This window comes from Mytilus edulis, chromosome 11 (assembly GCF_963676685.1).
Source record: "Mytilus edulis chromosome 11, xbMytEdul2.2, whole genome shotgun sequence".
Lineage (NCBI taxonomy): Eukaryota > Metazoa > Mollusca > Bivalvia > Mytilida > Mytilidae > Mytilus > Mytilus edulis.
This window is the reverse complement of record NC_092354.1, coordinates 71,658,809-71,681,815: the sequence shown is the minus strand read 5'-3', so window position 1 is coordinate 71,681,815 and position 23,007 is coordinate 71,658,809. Positions and strand designations below refer to the sequence as shown.

The following is a 23,007-nucleotide window of genomic DNA, read 5'->3' as shown; positions in this document are numbered from 1 at the left end:
TACATTAACGGGTGTTACACGGACTCTTTATAGATGATACGCGGACTCTTTTTACTTGTTACACGGACTCTTTTTATGAATAGAATCACTCGTGCATGATCAGTGAGTTCATGGGCACTTTAACTTTCAATTAGATTTGAACTTTTTGGTTCACCGACTTATTTCCTGTCTTATTTTTTTAACAAAATATTCACGTTAGCATCAATATCTATTTTCAAACATTTCCAGTAAAATACTATTCATATCAGTACACTAAGGAATTAGACATTTAACTTTAAAAAGGGGGGGGTAATGTTTTTTTCCTAAAAAAAAAGGATATTTTGATCCCAAATTTTATGAGAAAAAAATTACTATGGTCAAGCAGATGACAAATTAATGTTTTGCATGATTCCTGATTTTCCGAATACCGTAAATAGTGCTAATTTAAACAAAAACATTTGGGTGATGGCGTTGAAAAGTAAATAGTTAATTAATGTACAAAAAAAAAGAACATACCGCCCCCTTTATGAAGCAAAATATTCGGTCAATAAACGTTTTCTTCAATATATGGATATGAATAGTATTTGGGACAATGTTGAAAGTAAATTTTAAGAAAGGATGATACTGACGTGTATATTTCAATAAATATGAGACAGGAAATAAATAAATAAAACTCAAATCTTATCAAAAGATAAAATCCCTATCAACTCACCAACGCACGATTGATCCTATAAACAAAAAGTGTTCATGTAATACACGTCCAAATAAGCAGCAAATCTAGAAGAAAATTATTCAACTTATGTCATCAATTTTGGGCGGTAAGCTGCGATTGGATCATATAGTAACACGTGTTTATTCCCGATCAACACTTGCAGATCGAGAGACGAGCATGAATTAAAAAAAAAAAAGTATAGGCCTGAATATATTTAATATTAAGACAAAATTCATTGTTTCATAAACATTTTATTTACAAATGAAGTAGTAAATTCATTCTTTTGATACATTTATATTGTTATCGAATTTATATCAGTGGCGGATTCAGGTCCAAATCCAGGACAAAACAGGGGGGTCCAACTTTATGTCCCCATTTAAATGCATTGATCATCCAAAACAAGGTTGTTCCAATCCCCGGGACCCCCACCACTGAATATTAAATTGATGAATTTGGCAACAAACGTATTTTTTTAAGGGGGGATGGGGAAATGGAATGGCACATCCTGCATTTTTTTTATCAAAAATAAAGATTACAGCCTGTTTATCTTAAAATAAATTAGCCCCTCCTCCCCTTCTTCCCCGCTTTCCGTTTCACCCATAAAGATCAAACGTAATCCTACTTACCACTAAAATATTTCTTTAATATATTACTTTTTTAAGAAGTTGCCTTTTAAAAGTCTTAAATGTGTACAACATTCATCTTTTACTTGAAATGGCTCTTTTTTATCAAATAATTTGATTCCTGATTTTTTTTTCTTTAAAAAAAATCTCGGTTGAAGGGAAATGAAAAATGTTTATTATAATGCTATAACTTATATTTACTGCTTTATGGCTATCTAAGTATCTAAAATGTTTAGTCTTGCAAAATGTATTATAACTTTCTTGAAACGTCGTACAAGTCAGATAAAAAACAAAAGTAACAAAGGAAACAGGCCGGTAACAACGGTTGTTACCGGCCTGTTTCTTTGTATTTTGTCTAATACTAGTATGAAAGGACTGTACGGTGTACAAGTCCAACTGGCAGGTGTTAACTGACCTTGACCTCATTTTTATGGTTCAGTGGTTATAGTTAAGTTTTTGTGTTTTGGTCCGTTTTTCTTATACTGTATGTTATAGGTCTACTACATTTGGTGTATGGAATGATTTTAAGGTGTAAATATCTAGCTGTCAGATATCATCTGACCTTGACCTCATTTGCATGGTTCAGTTGTTTTTAGTTTTGGTCTTTTGTTCTTATACTATTTGCAATAGGTCAACTATTTTTAGTGTATGGAAATATTTTGTGATCTATATTTGTCAGTCGTGCATGTTTTATTTGACCGTGACCTTATTTTCACAGTTCATTGCTTAAGTGTTATTTTTGTGTTTTGGTCTTTTTTTTTTTAACTATAAGCAATAGGTCAACTACATTTGTTGTATGGAAGAATTATTTAGCTGAACATGCCTGCCTTGCATGGTTCATTCATTGGTCAATGTTTAGTTTTCCTGGTAATTGTTAGTTTGTGTGACAGTTGTAATAAAGCTTTATATTTAGGACCATCAACATGATATCAATGATAAGTAAAGGCGAGAAATTTCAGCGTGTTCACTCTTGTTTATATGAAGACGTGTATGTACTTTATCATTGTTTATGAATCTTTGGCTGAGCCAAACTTAAGTTGGAGAACGTTAACGAAAAAAATCAGCATTTTTTCCATTTGTAAAGAAGTGTCTAGAACGGTAAAATTGATACCACCAAAATTCATCTTGATATGGGTTTTGTGATAATTATATATACTAGTAAGCATTGTTCAGAAGTTTAAACATTTTTTTCCATTTGTAAAGGTGCATAACCCTAGAACAATACAAGTAACCTACCAAATTTCAAAATTGATCTGGGTTTTTAATTGTGGTAATATGATATTCATTTCAGTTTAAATATACACATTCTCCAACCAAATGTTTATATGAAACTTAAACAAAATGCTTTTAACCACAAAACAGATCAAGTTTAAATTTTGGTGTCTTCACTTTTGCTGTTTTAGAGTTATGACCCTTTACAAATGGAACCAGGTGCTCCGCAGGGCGCAGCTTTATACGACCGCAGAGGTCGAACCCTGAACAGTTGGGGCAAGTATGGACAAAACATTCAAGCATGATACAGCTCTGAATTTGGATTGTGATCAAATTTTTGACATTACATGGTTTTTTTTTACACAAAACAAATGCCAAGATTTTACAAATCAATTAAAGATTTCTTCTTCAAACTTTTTAAATCTAAAATTAAATAGTTGACACAGCATAGGTTTCTGACACAGAATGAATGTGGTCTAATGAACTTAAAAGGTTTTTTTTGCCTTTGAGCAAATCACTATGCTGTTGAATATTAATCCTCTCAAAAAAATGTTTGAAGAAATTTTCTTTTTATTTATGAAATCTGAAATGAGAAAAATTTAACCCCCCCCCCCCCCTTTTTTTCACATCCCCGTTTCCCTTTTTCAAAACTGATATCAATTCAAATTTCTAATGGAGTTTGCAACAATAACTACTCATTTAAATACATCATAAAATATTAAGATGTAAAAAAACTGCTTGTTATCACTGAATGGTAAAGATTATTTAAATTTATCAGTTGGTAGTAAAAAGTGTATATACATTGTATATTGTATATAACAAAGATTTAAGTTGATTCTGGACAAAGAAAGATAACTCCAATTAAAAAAAATTCTTGCTATTGCACAAATAGGATATTTCTTGCTTACTATTCTGGACAAAGAAAGATAACTCTAATTAAAAAAAAATTTGCTATTTCACAATATTGTGCAATTAGATATTTCTTGCCATTGCACAATACTGTGCAATTGAAAAGACTTGCTATTGCACAATACTTAATATAATAATTTTAGATCCTGATTTGGACCAACTTGAAAACTGGGCCCATAATCAAAAATCTAAGTACATGTTTAGATTCAGCATATCAAAGAGGCCCAAGAATTCAATTTTTGTTAAAATCAAACTTAGTTTAATTTTGGACCCTTTGGACTTTAATGTAGAATTTGAAATTTGAAAACAGGACCAAAAATGAAGAATCTACATACACAGTTAGATTTGGCATATCAAAGAACCCCAAGGATTCAATTTTTGATGAAATCAAACAAAGTTTAATTTTGGACCCTTTGGACCTTAATGTAGACCAATTTGAAAACTGGACCAAAAAAACTTCAATAATCAAGAATCTAAGTACATTTTTAGATTCAACATATCAAAGAACCCAACCGATTCATTTTTTGTCAAAATCAAACTAAGTTTAATTTTGGACCCTTTGGACCTTAATGTAGACCAATTTGAAAACGGGACCAAAAGTTGAGAATCTACATATACATTTAGATTCGGCATATCAAAGAACCCCAATTATTCAATTTTGATGAAATCAAACAAAGTTTAATTTTGGACCCTTTGGGCCCCTTTTTCCTAAACTGTTGGGACCAAAACTCCCAAAATCAATACCAACCTTCCTTTTATGGTCATAAGCCTTGTGTTTAAATTTCATAGATTTGTATTTACTTATACTAACATTATAGTGCGAAAATCAAGAAAAATGCTTATTTGGGTCCCTTTTTGGCCCCTAATTCCTAATCTGTTGGGTCCTAAACTCCCAAAATCAATACCAACCTTCCTTTTGTGGTCATAAACATTGTGTTTAAATTTCATAGATTTCCATTTACTTAACCTAAGGTTATTGTGCAAAAACCAAGAAAAATGCTTATTTGGGCCCTTTATTGGCCCCTTATTCCTAAACTATTGAAACCAAAACTCCCAAAATCAATCCCAATCTTTCTTTTGTGGTCATAAACCTTGTGTCAAAATTTCATAGATTTCTATTAACTTAAACTAAAGTTATGGTGCGAAAACCAAGAAAATGCTTATTTGGGCCCTTTCTGGCCCCTTATTCCTAAAATGTTGGGACCAAAACTCCCAAAATCAATACCAACCTTCCTTTTATGGTCATAAACCTTGTGTTAAAATTTCATAGATTTCTATTCACTTTTACTAAAGTTAGAGTGCGAAAACTAAAAGTATTCGGACGCCGGACGACGACGACGACGACGACGACGACGACGACGACGACGACGACGCCGACGCCAACGTGATAGCAATATACGACGAAAATTTTTTCAAAATTTGCGGTCGTATAAAAATTTGTTTCCGTTCTCTTACCTTAGTTTGCCTTAACCAAATGTTACGAAACAACATAATACTTATTTGTTTTTAGTTCATTATTTTGTACATAAATCAGATCGTTAGTTTTCTTCTTTATATTGTTTTACATTTGTTGTTTAGGGAACTTTGTATAATAGTTGATGCTGCATCATTAATAGTAATGGGTTTTGCTCATAGTTGAAGCTATTCAGTGATCTAGTTATCTCATTGGCAAACGTACCTTATGTTCTTATTTTTATATTATAACGCCATGAGCATCAAAACTGAAAATATAACTGGTCAAAAAGTTAATATAAATACAACTGCCTTTTATCATTGTTTATGGTGGACTAGGCACCATTATAAGGTACAGGTTTTCCACATTTTGACGGTGGGGTTATTTTCATATTAACCGACATAAAACATCAAAACTGAAAGTATAACTGGTCAAATGGTAATATAAACACAACTACAATATGGTGTTTGTGAAAACCTAAAGATTTTATTATCACAATAATGTCCAGGCTTTATAATAGCAGAATTAGCATTTCACTAATGAATGATTCTGTACTGAATTTAGTTCTTATTTCAATAATTTGTATCATATTTACATAATCATTTCAGGAAACTTGGAATAACGTGAATGGAATAAAGCCTCTAGTGTTTTACAATACATAAAAGTATTTAACAATGACAAGTTTCACAATTCAGTACAGTAAGTAATAATGACAATCATAATCAATAGTTTAAAGTTGAAAGTTTATCAACAACAAGAATGATCCATAAATAAAAATCTTCTTCTATCATTTGTACAAAATCTTCACAGGTATTTCACACACACCAATTCTCCTCTCCAACACTCAGTTTATCACAAGTTATGGTTGTTTCCTTCGGAAGGAACAGCCTGAAAAAAACAAAATATTTCGTTAAATGAAATGGAGAAAAAAAATCTTACTAGATCGTTCATTTCACTGAATGAGTACACATTTTGTTGAGGGGAAAGCAGAAGCCAAGCTCTTGGTGCAAGATTTTTCTTGCTGTGTCGTTAAGATCCATTGGTTGCTGTCACATGTTTTCTGCCATTTGTCAGGTTGTTGTCTCTTTGACACACCTGCATTTTTATTAGCAATTTTATTATTCAAGTACAGATTATATGTCCTTGATTAAACAATCAATTCATGTTACAATTTTAAGACCTTTCATGATTATTTAGTTTTGTAGTATTGATACACAGCTCTAAAATTTGGAGGCTGAAATTTCATTGGTTAATGTAATAATAATAACCAGGAGTCAGGTTTCACAAAAAAAAAAACAGGTGCTCCGCAGGGCGCAGCTTTATACGACCGCAGAGGTTGAACCCTGAACAGTTGGGGCAAGTATGGACAAAACATTCAAGCGTGATACAGCTCTGAATTTGGATTGTGATCAAATTTTTGACATTACATGTTGTTTTTTTTTACACAAAACAAATGTCAAGATTTTACAAATCAATTAAAGATTTCTTCTTCAAACTTTTTAAATCTAAAATTAAATAGTTGACACAGCATAGGTTTCTGACACAGAATGAATGTGGTCTAATGAACTTAAAAGGTTTTTTTTGCCTTTGAGCAATTCACTATGCTGTTGAATATTAATCCTCTCAAAAAAATGTTTGAAGAAATTTTCTTTTTATTTATGAAATCTGAAATGAGAAAAATTTAAACCCCCCCCCCCTTTTTTTCACATCCCCGTTTCCCTTTTTCCAAAACTGATATCAATTCAAATTTCTAATGGAGTTTGCAACAATAACTACTCTTTTAAATACATCATAAAATATTAAAATGTAAAATAAAGTGCTTGTTATCACTGAATGGTGAAGATTGGTTGGTAGTAAAAGTGAATATACATTGTTTATTGTATAAAACAATAAAAAAAAACTTCATCAGCAACATTTTATATTGGCAAATTTCCAATGAAGTTATTTACATAAAGTTATTGGCAAATAAAAATAGAAAATGACATCATAGTCATGTCTGGCAAATGTCCAACATACATTATCTAATAAAAACAGTTTAGATAAGATAAGGAAAAAAAGCTTTATCAGCAACATTTTACATTGGCAAATTTCCAATGAAGTTATTTACATAAAGTTATTGGCAAATAAAAATAGAAAATGACATCATAGTCATGTCTGGCAAATTTCCAACATATATTATCAACTACTATTATATACAAAGAAAGATAACTCCAATTGAAAATTAATTGCTATTGCACAATATTGTGCAATTAGATATTTCTTGCTATTGTGCAATACTGTGCAATTGAAAATTTCTTGCTATTGCACAATACTTGATATGGAATCCTGATTTGGACCAACTTGAAAACTGGGCCCATAATCAAAAATCAAAGTACATATTTAGATAAAGCATATCAAATAAGCCCAAGAATTTAATTTTTGTTAAAATCAAACTTAGTTTAATTTTGGACCCTTTGGACCTTAGTGTAGACCAATTTGAAAACTGGACCAAAAATTAAGAATCTACATACACAGTTAGATTTGGCATATCAAAGAACCCATTTATTCAATGTTTGATGAAATCAAACAAAGTTTAATTTTGGACCCCCATTTGGACCAACTTGAAAACTAGGCCAATAATTAAAAATCTAAGTACATTTTAAATTCAGCATATCAAAGAACCCCAAGGATTCAATTTTTGTTAAAATCAAACTAAGTTTAATTTTGGACCCTTTGGACCTTAATGTAGACCAATTTGAAAACGGGACAAAAAATTAAGAATCTACCTACATAGTTAGATTCGGCATATCAAAGAACCCCAATTATTCAATTTTTGATGAAATCACACAAAGTTCAATTTTGGACCCTTTGGGCCCCTTATTCCTAAACTGTTAGGACCAAAACTCCCAAAATCAAACCCAACCTTCCTTTTATGGTCATAAACCTTGTGTTTAAATTTCATAGATTTCTATTTACTTATACTAAAGTTATGGTGCAAAAACCAAAAATAATGCTTATTTGGGCCCCTTTTTGGCCCCTAATTCATAAACTGTTGTGACCTCAACTCCAAAAATCAATCCCAACCTTCCTTTTGTGGTCATAAACCTTGTGTTAAAATTTCATTCATTTCTATTTACTTATACTAAAGTTATTGTGCGAAAACCAAGAATAATGCTTATTTGGGCCCCTTTTTGGCCCCTAATTCATAAACTGTTGTGACCTCAACTCCAAAAATCAATCCCAACCTTCCTTTTGTGGTCATAAACCTTGTGTTAAAATTTCATTCATTTCTATTTACTTATACTAAAGTTATTGTGCGAAAACCAAGAATAATGCTTATTTGGGCCCTTTTTTGGCCCTTAATTCCTGAACTGTTGGAACCAAAACTCCCAAAATCAATCCCAACCTTCCTTTTGTGGTCATAAACCTTGTGTCAAAATTTCATAGATTTCTATTTACTTAAACTAAAGTTATAGTGCGAAAACCAAGAAAATGCTTATTTGGGCCCTTTTTGGCCCCTAATTCCTAAAATGTTGGGACCAAAACTCCCAAAATCAATACCAACCTTCCTTTTGTGGTCATAAACCTTGTGTTAAAATTTCATAGATTTCCAATCACTTTTACTAAAGTTAGAGTGCGAAAACTAAAAGTATTCGGACGACTACGACGACGCCAACGTGATAGCAATATACGACGAAAAATTTTTCAAATTTTGCGGTCGTATAACAACTCACGACTTAGATTGATCGTAAGTCATAAACAATTTAGTATACTAACGACCATTCTAATGCAACAACGTTTGTAACGTTCATTTTGATTGGATAGCGTCACTTTCTTACATGGCATCAATTGACAATTGATGCTATGGGACGTATGCGCAAGCGCAGACAGCATATGACAGATTTTAAATACATGTTTTAACGTTGTTTTCTGTCAGTTTCATTAGAATGGAGATAACAATATTGTATTTTAAGCTCTGTCAGCATCAATTTGGGATTTGATGGTCGCAAATACCTGTTTACTGTATCCGCTAACGCGTCGCCAGTAAACTTAATTTGCGACCATCAAATCCCCAAATTGATGTCGTCGGAGCTTAAAATACAATACAGTTATCTCCTAAATCTCAGTCATAAGATTTTTTGTGAAAGTGACTCGAGACCATACAGTTAAACTGACTGAGTCTGCATCAATGATTTTCTGGTATAAAGTGAATCAGTACACGTTGGGTATGTTGGTCTTCACAGCAACTCAGACACGAAAGATGGTCATCATATTCATATATACAGGAACTTTGTGGCAGCCACTCTCTGAGCATTTAAACTGAATGATTCAAGAAAATTTATATCTTTTTTATATTCAAGTAGATTTTAAAATATCAGAAACTTGACACAACATGAAGACTTACTTTTATTTTCACATTATTTACTGAATCATGTGAATGTCAGCCTATGTGCAATTGTACTCTTATGAAAGCTTGCATCATAACAAATCCCCTTAATTTTATTTACATTTAAGTTAGACCTTCTCATCAATGCTAGCTAGTAGGTTCTTAAAATTTGATTTGATGCAAAACAAACAATACAGAAATAATCCTAATGCAATGAATTACACAAGTGAATCAGTACACGTTGGGTAAGGTTGTCTTCACAGTCAATCAGACCCGAAAGATAGTCATCATATTCACTTAACAGACAAAATCATTGATTTTAGCATGATTACAATAGACATAATTTAATTGCTATAAACATATACAAGTGAATCAGTACACGTTGGGTATGTTGTCTTCACAGAAAATCTGACCCGAAAGATTGTCATCATATTCACTTAACAGTACCTTTGAATTTAGGTACAGGTCGAGTGGAATAAAAAATGCCATGTGCAATTAGAAAGTATCTGTAAGTTAGTTACAAAGAATTAAATGAGGCCAATATAATGACAATATTCAAAATACTAAAAGTTTATGCAATTACTTGTAAGCTGGTATATACATGTATATATTATTTTGTGTTTTTATTCCAAGTTTATTAACCATATATACAAAATCAAAGTACAAATGAATCTGCAAACAGGATTTTACTATCTAACAGATCTGAAAAGAGCTTACACTATTGAATACAATTCATCAATGAATCTCCTGACTAAATATTATATGAAGCCATACAGTTCTAGTTTCTGAAAATACTTGTTGGCGGCCCATACAGTTCTAGTTTCTGAGAAAATGCATGATGAAAATCTTTGTTGGCCGCCCAACAGACAAAATCATTGATTTTAGCATGATTACAATAGACATAATTTAATTGCTATAAACATATACAAGTGAATCAGTACACGTTGGGTATGTTGTCTTCACAGAAAATCTGATCTTAGAGCCTGTTACATTGCTACACTTCTGTCCAGTCAATTCTAAATATAACCATCGATGTCCTCATTTTATCTCAGAAAGCATGAATTGTTTAAATAATTTCTCTTCAGTCATTATTTAATATATAAAGAGTGCACTTCATTTCATACCAAAATCATGATTCTCGACTTTTGCTAGGTTTTTTTTCTCTGAACATTGTATTTTCTGATATATTTTTTGAAAATTTGCTGATTGTTATTGAGACTGATATTTAAATACATAAATCAGATTTATTTTTTTATATAACAGGGATGATTCCAGGTGTTTTCAAATGGGTCCCTTGAACATAAAATTGGGCATTTTAATCCCAATTGGGAATCTTTTATGCATAAAATCTAAGACGAAATCATATCATTTTCTTGTAAAACGGAAAATGTATATTAAGTTTAACCTCTTAGACTACACTGATTTAAGAAGTTGTAACATTTTGAATAATTATGGATGGGCTACTGATTATGATATATATGATTCTGACCTCATAGATATGATCACCAGATTACTTGAAAGTTATTGGATTGGGACCAGGGAAGTGGTATTACATGAATATCACTGCACATGATGCACTAGTCCAAATGATTATTACGTCTTGAAAGGCTATTATATTTTTTTTCTTCAACGCCTTACTTCGAAGTAACCTAAGCATATAACCTAAGCGTATGAGGTCAATACAGGATATATCGACCCAAAGAAGTATATCGACCTCGGACTTCGTCCTCAGTCAATATACTTCTTTCAGGTCAATATATCCTTGTATCGACCTCATACAAAGGCTATATTTGTATAATAATCTATAAGATATGTTATATTTTATGCAATTATTTTAAAAATTTCAAATTTCATAAACTTTATAAAATATCTTATTTAACCCTTTCGCCGATGAGTCCCGGTTTACCGGGATTCACGCTTCAGACAGCTGACGACGAGTCCCGTTTTACCGGGATCAGAATACATCTTTTATATTTCCCGCTCAAAACAGTGCAAACATGAGTTATCTTTCTTTTGATGAATACCCGTATGAAAGTGTAAACATGGCGCTTCCGTTTGTTGAAAACCGTGTCAAAATCAGAGGAAATTTACGTAATTTACGAGAATTTGAAATGAGGGAACATTTTTTTTGAAAGAATATGGAAGAATTGAAGCCAAACTAGTATACTTTTTTGACATAAAATGTCGTTTTATGTACAAAACACTTTGAATGGACATCGTTCAGTGTGAGGAATTTGTACTGCCTCATAAAATTTTTCAAAATTTTTCCGTTTTGGTTTAAAATATTACGATTTGGGGTCAAAGAGCAGAATTTTGAGAATTTCACCTATATAATGCCGAAAATTTGAAAATTTGAATATTTTATGAAGAAAAAATTGTCAAAACATAAACAAAACTGTGAATATGGTGTTAGTGAATGAAATAAATACACAAATAACTACAAACAAGTTTTTATTGACATTTATTATGAAGATCTCCCACTTGAGTAAAAGTAGCCAGGGAAGCCATCGTCTCAGAGTAGCTTCTGTCTGGGCAGCAATCGGTGAAAGGGTTAATCTGTAAGATATTTCATATAATATCTTATAAACTATACAAGATATCTTGAAATTAAACATGTTAAATGAAATAGCAAAATTTGGTATTTTTTCAACAGGTCATCTTTATAAGTTTACCTTGATTAAAATGGATTTAAAATTGAACATGTCCATTGTCGTATTCAGTGAGACATGTGAGACAAAGTCCTAAACTTTTTCGGAAATACTGATTTTTATTTTATTTTCATAAATTGGGAATTTATATTCACAAATATTTTTTTGGGGCCGCTAGCCGATTTCAGGGCCGCCAAGCGGACCTAAACTATATAGTGGAATCATCCCTGTATAAAATAGTCAAATTTCAAAAAAACTATACATCAAAACCTGGCAATCGGCACAGATGTATTTAGAATACTACACGGCTGGTAATCTACACACGCAGAACATTTGGTTCTGCAATGAAAACCTTGAGAGGATTTTCCGGTTGTGCTTGAGTGGAGTAATTGTCACCGCTTCAAAAGGTATGTACATTTCTAAATCTCAATTTTCTTATTCAACTGATCAAAATATTGAAATTCGGAGAATGCTATGCTGTGGTGAATACTTTAACGAAGAGATACATGTACCATTTACTGTTGTACGTAGAGTTGAACTCCTACAAAATCAGTTGTCCCACAAAGAATTGCCTAAAAAAGTGACATTTCAATTTTGAAATGGTTCTATTTACAGACCTACAAGTTCAAATTAAGTTTTTTTTCGGGCAATGGGTATGCATGTTGTTTTTGGCGACGTGTGCGCTGTCCGGTGTTGTTAGACGTCTTAATAATTCACAAAACTACATTTTTTCATTAAGTCATGCGTGAGAGGATCGGTTCTGATTGAGGACATCGTGAATGCGTGAGGGGGAGGTACAAATCATATCTTTATATTCAAGCTATGAGTCGTTGAAACTTACCTAAATTTGGCTACATTGTTCATGAAAAAACACATATGTGAGTGTGCTTAAAAAAGTTTATGAGATTGGATTGTGAAATAATTGTAGGAACCTAGGTTTAATAATATGTTTCACGAAGAATAAAGACAAAAACTGTTGTTAACGATTTTGTTTTCTTGCTACAATTAAAAACTAGACCGATTATTTGCCCACATCTGCAAATTTAGAGACAGATTTGCAATTCACTAGTTAGACTTTATTCATATAAAGAATATTTGGTGATTTATTGTATAAATCAAAATATTTAAACAAATATCAAATTTTGTGTTTTTAGAATCATCTTTTATTTTTAAATAAACTATTTTAAGGGAGATAACTCCTTTCGTAAATGTGTATAACATGAATCTTCATTAAGCTTTTTTCCACTGATTTTTATAGTTCGTTCTTATGTTGTAGTGTAACGTTATGGGTCATCGTAAATTCGCCTTTTACTATTTTTAGATATTATATATAATTTGTTCGTCCGTTCACTTTTTCGCAGGGATCGGTTTTCTCGTGCTTGAGACTCAATGTCCAGACTTATTCTAACCTCGTCTTCCTCAAGGTATTTTATGTGGTCTTTCTCGTGGTCTTCTTCTATGTCTTCTTGTAAGTCTTCTTCTATGTCTTCTTCGTTGTCTAATACATGATCTTCCTTATGGTGTTCCTCGAGACTATCTTGCCTTTCATCAATGTTGGCGAATAATAAATTCTATTGTATATTTGCCTTTGTAGTTTCGAATATTTCGTGATTTTGGGCGAACAGATTTCGTCTAATAGGTGTCGAAATTTTCATCGGCGATATAATTTTCTTAGATATATGTGGTGATCTCTGTGACGTATATTTGACGATAGGATTACTCCCAGAGGGTTTAGTTCGCTCGAGGGCGGGGATAACTTGTATCTCCATGGCTTTTTGTAGAGAGTCAATTTCAGTCCTCTTTTCCTTTTTCCTTTGAACAATGGCATTTTATGAAATTGAACAAACAATTAATAGTTTGATTTCATTGAATCGGTGATCAGTTTACATCTATTGAAGTATAAGGATAAATCTGTGCTTTTTAATCAGCATTGATTTGATCACATTTATTGAGTCAACAAAAGTCACAAAGCCAAAGATTAAAAAAAATTGTTTCACGTTACTTCGAATTCCCCTCACGCATTCACGATGTCCTCAATCAGAACCGATCCCCTCACGCATGACTTCATGGAAAAATGTTGTTTTTGGAATTATTAAGACGTCTATCAACACCGGACAGCGCACACGCCACCAAAAACAACATTCATACCCATTGCCCGAAAAAAAAACTTAATTTGAATTTGTAGGTCTGTAAATAGAACCATTTCAAAAATGAAATGTCACTTTTTTAGGCAATTTCTTGTGGGGCAACTGATTTTGTATGAGTTCAACTCTACGTACAACAGTAAATGATACATGTATCTCTTCGTTAAAGTATTCACCACAGCATAGCATTCCCCGATTTTCAATATTTTGATCAGTTGAATAAGAAAATTGAGATTTAGAAATATACATACCTTTTGAAGCGGTGACAATTACTCCACTCAATCACAACCGGAAAATCCTCTCACGGTTTTCATTGCAGAACCAAATGTTCTGCGTGTGTAGATTACCAGCCGTGACTATATATGTCAAAATATATAAAGAATAACAGATAGACAAGTGAATCAGTACACGTTGGGTATGTTGTCTTCACATAAACTCTGACCCGAAAGATTGTCATCATATTCACTTGCCAAAAGGATTTTAATATCACTTCAAGTTTATATAAAAAGTTGCTTATTCACGATAATTAAAACTAGCTGCTATTAAAGTGAAACATAGGATTTATGGCCAACATCCTTTACTGACCCTATAATTTGTCATTCTGCAAATACAAGTAATTTTTTATGTGATGAAATAAAGACTTTTTTTTTAATTTGCCGCCATTTTTTTCCCTACCAATAACAAAGGGAAATAATCCAATCATTAAAAATATGGTTAAACTCGACCTGTTATGGGTCATGATCAACTCAGACCACGACAAGAGGAAGCCGCACGACTCAAAATCATGTCACAAATAATAAAATAAAATGGAAATACTGACCTACCTACCTACCCTTTTTTTTTTTAAAGTATGTAACCTTTAACAATAGTTCATTTACAAAACAACTATAAATCAAATCATTGCAAATCAGCACGTAGTACATGTATGAATACCGTATCAAAATGTATACATATATACAAGTGAATCAGTACACGTTGGGTATGTTGTCTTCACATAAACTCTGACCCGAAAGATTGTCATCATATTCACTTGCAGAAGGGATTTTAATATCATTTCAAATTTACATAAAAAGTTGCTTTATTGATGATAGTTGATACAAACTGCAATTGAAGTAAAATAAAGGATTGATGATTAACCTCATTTGCTAGTATTTGTGCTTTGCATTGATTAGACTAGTCAGATAGTGCAGTGTTCTCCCCAAGGTCTTTTAGCATCAGGGTAATGTGATGCTATATTTTTGAATGTGATGCTATCTATATTGGCTTTCTTATAGATAATGTTATAGATGTGATGCCATAATTTTTAGAAGCAAATAGTATTTCCAATTTCCCTGTTTACCATGATGCTAAATGCAATTTCTGTGGAGAACACTGCAGTGTTATACCAATTGTTTTAGTTTGTTCTTATATATGCTGTTACACTTCTGTCCCGTCAATTCTGAATATAACCATCAATGTCCCGATTTCAATGTCAGAAAGCGTAAATTGTTTAAAAATTTCTCGGCACTCAGCCTTCAATCGTACATGTCCAAAATAGCTTCTTCTTTTTTTTAAATAGTTTATATTTATTCAATATATAAAGAGTGCAAATCGTGTTTGAATTTGCTTCTCGGAAGTTTTTTTCCAATATTTTCTTAAAATATGCTGATTCTTGTTAAAAACAAACATACAAGACTTGATATTTGAATAGATGATTTCAATTTTTATTTTAAATATAATAGTCAACTTAAAAACCAGCTATAAATTAAAACATTGCAAAAAAAAAAATGGCACATATGTATTTAGAATACCATATCAAAATCTACAGATAGACAAGTGAATCAGTACACGTTGGGTATGTTGTCTTCACATAAATTCTGACCCGAAAGATTGTCATCATATTCACTTGCCATAAGGATTTTAATTTTATTTCAAATCATTACAAAATGTTGCTACATTCATGATATTGAAACCAACTGCACAAACATGCTGGTTATGAAGTATGGGATTTTGTTGTTTTGTTTTATTTTGTTTGTGACTAGATGTATAATTGGCAATCATACTAAATCTTTTATAGATGCCAATAAAGTGACATTAGTATACAACATAAGGATTTAGGGCCAAATCTCTTTGTTGACCCTATAATGTCTCATACTGCAAAGAATAGGATAAGTTCAATTCTGTTTATCCCAAGGAAATTAGGTTTGTCAATACTGTTTAAGTTCGAAAATTAAAGTAACTTAAAATCATAAATTTAATACAAGATTTATTCTATTATGTAATCCAAGTATCACAAAGAAGCAAATAGTTCTAGATCTGTCACCACATTTTATCGGTCATCATTGGTGAGTAACCTTGGCATACGATTCTTACCTTCTGTCAACCTGGCTTTACCGCCTGTGGGCTGGCACAAGACTGTTGAACATCCGACACACAATACTACTGTCTGTGCATGGCTGAAAACTGTGGTGATTTTATAACACCCTAAAAAATAGAGAAATTGGTTAACTTATCAGGAACGTCTAGTGTTTCCTACAGGTGGTTTTGGCGTGTAATGGCGCCCTGCCGCGATTTCTCGACGCCCTGCCCTTTTTGGGAAAAAAATTTGGCGCCCTGCCCTAGTTTTGTCGAAATTCCTGACGCCATGCCTTTACGGTACTGAAAGACATATTTTATGAATACCGCTCGAGTTATTTCCCTTCAAACGTAAACAAAAGTTCACTAGGACGCCATTTTGTAATCGATTTCGTAATCAGCTGATTAGCAAACTGCAATAGATTGAATAGTGAATATAGATACTAATCACGCGTCCTGATTGTATCCCCCAAGTCCCAGAAACATCGTTTTGCCTAGAAGATTAATGATATGACATTGTTTTGACAAGAAACTAAACCGGAAAACGATTTCAAAACATCGATTGCTTAGATCAATATTTTTGACAGCTGATAGATTTCTAATTTACATAATATACATTGTTTGCATGGTTGAACAAGCCAATGAACGGCGATCATGAGACATTTGTCAAAGTGAAAAGTAAAAATTCTTTGCAAACTATTTTTAAATACAAATGCTTGACTGTACCTTAAATGAAATGAATAAAAATCCAAACTAAATTATTAAAAGCAGAATAATCCAGAAAATAAATGAATTCCTTGATGAAATGTTGTCTTTTGTTTACAAACATGTCACATGATCATTTTAGGCGGGAAAAATACTTGGGAAAACACCTAAGTAACAGACAACTATTTCTGGCTATTTATAGACATTTAAAATAAACAGCTGATATGGTAGTGCCATGAAAGTAGTAAAACTTGGTGTATCTATATTAATTTAATTTGGAAAAGGGTGTAGAGGGGAAGGGGTTAATTTGTAAAGTTATTTTTTTTTTTGTAATTTACTAAATTTTGGTTACTAAAAATGACCAGACAAATTCTTTAAGTTAATCATTTTAAATAGTCCATTCATATTTTTAAAAAAAACCAACCTATCACCCTGATCTTTTTTATGGAACTCTGGCTTTGGCAAACCAACATTTTTTTTCAATGTGGTCCCACATCAAGAATATGATATACCCAGAAAGAAGTCTGTTACATGTATATATTTTGAACAATAACTATTAAGAGGTCATTAAACTAGTATTTTTTAAATGAATCCATTTTATAGAAATTGCCTGTTTATGTTAAGTAAGTGCCCTAAAATTGTTGTCTATCGCGCTTAATGTGCCCTCTGAGCTAACAATTACCCTGCCCTTTTTAAAAGCTGCAGGAAACACTAGGAACGTCTCCAAAAATGTTATTGCATAATACTTTGTTTAATTACATTTCGATTACAAGTAACGTAATCCCTACTTTTGTAAAAATATAAACCCTCCAATAATTTTTTCACAAGTGCTATTTCCCACATTTGCTTATTAATTAAATGTTAACATTAATCTTCAGTTTAATATAATATGTAAATAATGTTCAAGAGTAATGTTCATAAAAAAGTTGTTACACAAGAGTGCCCTCTGGGAACATGTACATGTATTGCTTCATGTTTTGTTCAATCCAAAGATATAACTTTTATTTTGTTTTAGTATAAAACCTGCATGAAATGTAAGCAAAACTACTCTAACTGAAATGAAATACTACCTGGACATTTAACATCCATAAAATAACTGTTGGGACTCTGCACTAATCTTTTTAGTTTACATTTCTGTTTCTCTTCCTCCAAAGAGGGGTGAAGGAGATCTTTTGCCAGCTGAAAGAAATCACAATTGCATTAATATGGTACAGTATAAAAATCACCATTTTGAAAATCTAATAAAATTAACTGATTCAACACTTTGCTTGAATGTTGTGCTGTTACACATCTGTTCTTGGGTCCGGAAAGTTCGACCCATGCAAAATTACCTCTTCAAAGTTGAGAATCTTATTCTGTGGTTGTACAAGTTTTTGTTGGTCAATTGTTGCTTGCAATTTTTTTCTTTTAAGACTGAGTAGGAGTTAAGTTGTCAAAGAAATGTCAGTTTTTGATCGACTACATGTATATACATTGTGGGTTTTGCTAATTGTTGAAACTTGCATCGTGACCAATAATTGCTTACATCCAAGTCATTTGCAATCTGAACTAATCTCCTTATAAACTTCATTGCTATTCATAATTAAGTATTGACTTCATTATTTTAGAATCTTGAACTATATACATTGTATTACAACTTATGCTTAGCATTATTTGAAAATCTGTGTGGCAAGTTATTTGAGTCACTTTTCCAATGGGAGTCATATTTTTTACTTTTACAGGATTGAGGAACCTTTGTGATGTCAGAAATAGCAGAAAAATAGCGATTAGGTGTATTTATGTCCTACACCAATAACTTTTCCTTAATGGCGTCAGGTCTTTCCTTTAGGACATTGCAATTTGACAAGAACCTTTGAGTGTCCAGTCATCTGGTCATGCCTCATGTTTGAAAAATATAGATGTATACATTCATTGGATGCCTTTCATTTGATGTTATCCTGACAAACTAGAGTTGATTTATTTATGGTACGAGTTGACTTATTAGTGAATAAGGGCTCTTCACAGTTAGTTCGGCCATATTGGATAGGGGGCAGTTTTTTAGAAAGAGGTGGAAATATTATGAAAGTATGGGAAATCCTATGTGTGTTTTCAAGCAACTGCTCTGTTTTAATGATGCTTTCCCGTATTTTTCACACCATTAGGAAAATCTGGCCCCTATCCAATATTGCCGACACTAACTGTGAAGAGCCCTATTCACATTTTCGCTAATCCCTGCTGCTTGAACTTTTGATGTCAACAACAATCACTTTTTCATTGTAGCGTCACATATTTTGTTTTATGACGTTAAAATTTTACGGGAACCTGTGTGATATCCAGTAATGGCGGACAAATAGCGATAAGGTGTATTGTTTGGTAGTGTGAATCACTGTATATGACTTTTTTAATGTGAAAATGAGGCGTCATTATGACCCGACCCTAGTGTATATAGCACATTTCATCTTTTAATTATTTGGTGGTGCGCCTGACAGAGGTGAAACATACAAATTAGACATCGTCTAACTACCCGAGATGTCTCTGGTCAGGCTGTGCCTAGGCCAAGGCCGAGTTGTCCCATAGTCGTACTCTATATATGCATGCATAAAATTATTACAGTTATGGCTTACAAATTATTTCTAATCTCTTCGAATTTATCATATACAATTAAACATCCAAGTCTTAAATCTAAGGATCGGTATTTTTTAAAAAAAAATACGAAAATAAATGACGGGCACGTTTTAGTGATCTATCCCACGTGGACCAACTATTTTTTTGGAAAAAGGCTTCTTTCGACATTAAACTGTAGTTCGTGCTTGAAACTTGTACTGTAAAACTATTTTCGAAAGAAAATATATCACTGTTTGAGTTGTCATTCAGTTTTTCTAGCAATAATTACATAAATAGATATGCAATACCGATTTGTAAACATCGTCGCTTAGTCTTCATTTTTATTGGTTTTGTCTGATTTCTTCACATATGGTGCGCTGTTAGAACAAGGAGAAAATATTAAATGTTGTTACAATACTTAAAATTTAGAAATAGGGTTCAAAATGTATCAAAAAATAGAAATCTTAAGCACTTACAGGCATTTTACAATGACTCCGTTTGCAGTCTTGTTGAAAAAGACCGATTCGGGGCTTACATCTACTATATCACGGGTTAAATTGCACAACCAAAAGGCAATGTTGTAAAGTTTCGAATCTATAAATACTACTTATGTGAAATAATTGGAATTTGTTGTTCATAATTTATTATTTCATAACATCCAACGCATACAAATTAGTAAAATATATATCAACAGGAGATTATGTTTTGTTTTTACAAGGGAGATAATCATACATTTCATAAAAATAAATTTAGCGCGAATCTTCTGATTTAGTTGATCTTATTTTTTTATAATAGATCATAATATACGACCGCCAAAAAAAAATTGGTATCATATAAACATTGGTATGATGTCGTCTGTGTCGTCGTCCGAAAACACATTGGTTACCGGACAATAACTTTAGTTTAATCAGACACATATACAAAAAAAAATGTAATACATTATCATATGTAAAAATAAAATTGAGAATGGAAATGGGGAATGTGTCAAAGAGACAACAACCCGACCAAATAAAAAACAACAGCAGAGGGTCACCAACAGGTCTTCAATGTAGCGAGAATTTCCCGCACCCGGAGGCGTCCTTCAGCTGGCCCCTAAACAAATATATACTAGTCCAGTGATAATGAACGCCATACTAATTTCCAAATTGTACACAAGAAACTAAAATTAAAATAATACAAGACTAACAAAGGCCAGAGGCTCCTGACTTTGGACAGGCGCAAAAATGCGGCGGGGTTAAACATGTTTGTGAGATCTCAACCCTCCCCCTATACCTCTAACCAATGTAGTAAAGTAAACGCATAACAATACGCACAGTTAAAGAGAAATCCGAGTCTGATGTCAGAAGATGTAACCAAAGAAAATAAACAAAATGACAATAATACATAAATAACAACAGACTACTAGCAGTTAACTGACATGCCAGCTCCAGACTTCAATTAAACTGACTGAAAGATTATGATTTCATCATATGAACATCAGGCATGTAATCCTTCCCGTTAGGGGTTTAGTATCATACCATCATAACATATATGAGAAGAACATAACCCGTGTCATGCCAACAACTGTTTTTAGAATAAATGTGTTTAGTTCCGATGCAAAGACCTTATCAGTGACTCAATATTAACGCCAAAATATGCAATCTTTAATGACTTGACAACAGTATCGTAATTATATCCCTTCTTAATAAGTCTATTCAAAGGTTTTGTAAGTTTCTGAGGTGAATACTGACACCTTTGTGCTTTATAAAGAATATTTCCATAAAAAATTGGATGTGAAATACCTGAACGTATTAGAAGTCTGCATGTTGAGCTATATTTACGAATGATGTCTTTATACCGATGATAAAATTTAGTAAATGTTTTGACTAGTTTGTGATATCGAAAACCCTGGTGTAATAATTTTTCAGTAATACATAAATTTCTCTCGTTAAAATCTAAAACATTGTTACATACACGAGCGAATCGTACAAGTTGAAATATATAAACACCGTAAGATGGTGACAAGGGAACGTCACCATCTAAAAACGGATAATTAACGATAGGAAATGAAAAATCATCCCTTTTATCATAAATTTTAGTATTCAGCTTTCCATTAGTGATATAGATATCAAGATCGAGAAAAGGGCAGTGGTCATTGTTAGTATTAGCTTTATTTAAAGTAAGTTCAACAGGATAAATTTCATTAATATACATACTGAAGTCGTCATTATTGAGAGCCAAAATATCATCCAAATATCTAAAAGTATTATTAAATTTGTTTATCAGATGTTGTTTCGATGGGTCTTTGCTTATTTTTTTTTGTTTCGATGGGTCTCTGGTTTAAGTGAATGGATCCCTATGAAATTTCAATACCACTGACACTAGGACCTCCGAAGATTCGGATTTTTTTGGGATGATGGCCCCAACCGTTTAGGAATTGTGGGCCCAAAAGGGGCCGCAAATAAGGATTTTTAGTATGTTCAGGATTATTACTGACTGGTGCATTTTTTAAGTATCATGTTTCGATGATTGCTCTGAAATTGTACAACAATGCTTAATGCCACAAGAAGAAAATATAGGGGTTCATTTTATATATAGGGGTTACAAGGCCAACAATTTATGACTTAAGGGGAGTAAAAGGGACCAAAAACAAACATTTTTCTAGTTTTCAGACAATAACTTGTGTATCAGTGGATCTCAGGCTCTGACATATTACTTTTGTACCACAAGGTTCCCATAATATATCAAAGGGAAGGCTGGGGTTGGATTTCAGGTTAATTACCTCAAATATGCAGGAATAAGAGGCAAAAAAGTGCCAAAAACAAGCATTTTTCTAGTTTCCAGACAATAAATTATCACGGTTCATAAGTGTACGGGTATGCATGACAAGAAATTGCCTCCGTTGAAATTCTGCAAACACACCATAGAGCAAATTACATGGATGATTAATTTTGACCATTTGGTATATGGCCGTGTTCTAAGCGACACGTACATGAAGTTCATACATTAATTTCTTGAATGAAATCAAATCTTTAGCTACTAATGACTGCCGTAGGGGGTCGACCGGAATTTTTAGCGAGGATTTCTTGGCATGGATCTCTATAAAAAAAGTTCTACAAGGTTCCATACTACATTGAAAGGAAAGGCTGTGATTGAGTCTTGAGGTTATTGCTCCAAAAAAAAGGGGGGGGGGTCAAAATGTTGGGGTTGTTTTTTTCCCTTAATTATTTTAAGTGATTGATCATGTTTATATTTTATTTTCAAATATTTTCAAATTTCTGATTTCAGTTGAAAAGTCTTAAGCAGAAATCTTCAATCGGACAGTATAGCGCAATAGCCAGATTTGTAAGATCTTTGACC

The 23,007-nt window shown here is 32.5% G+C and overlaps 1 protein-coding gene across 1 annotated transcript; it reads right to left on the bottom strand.

The window, feature by feature from the left end:
• Positions 1-5,349: 5,349 nt before the first annotated feature.
• LOC139496213 (small ribosomal subunit protein eS27-like) lies at positions 5,350-20,284 on the bottom strand. The gene is made up of 4 exons (XM_071284690.1): positions 20,145-20,284; positions 18,156-18,264; positions 16,399-16,509; positions 5,350-5,776 (listed from the first exon to the last, which is right to left on the bottom strand). The coding sequence occupies exons 1-4, from the start codon at positions 20,148-20,150 to the stop codon at positions 5,748-5,750; spliced, it is 255 nt and encodes an 84-aa protein (XP_071140791.1). The 5' UTR covers positions 20,151-20,284; the 3' UTR covers positions 5,350-5,747.
• Between the last annotated feature and the right edge of the window lie 2,723 nt (positions 20,285-23,007).

Bases quoted from the DNA above. Each gene is read 5' to 3' on its own strand.
- LOC139496213 (XM_071284690.1), bottom strand. The intron at 16,510-18,155 runs GTAGTATTTCAT...TCTATTTTTTAG, and splicing joins TATGGATGTTAAATGTCCAG to GGTGTTATAAAATCACCACA. The intron at 5,777-16,398 runs GTAAGAATCGTA...TGTTTTTTTCAG, and splicing joins TAAAGCCAGGTTGACAGAAG to GCTGTTCCTTCCGAAGGAAA.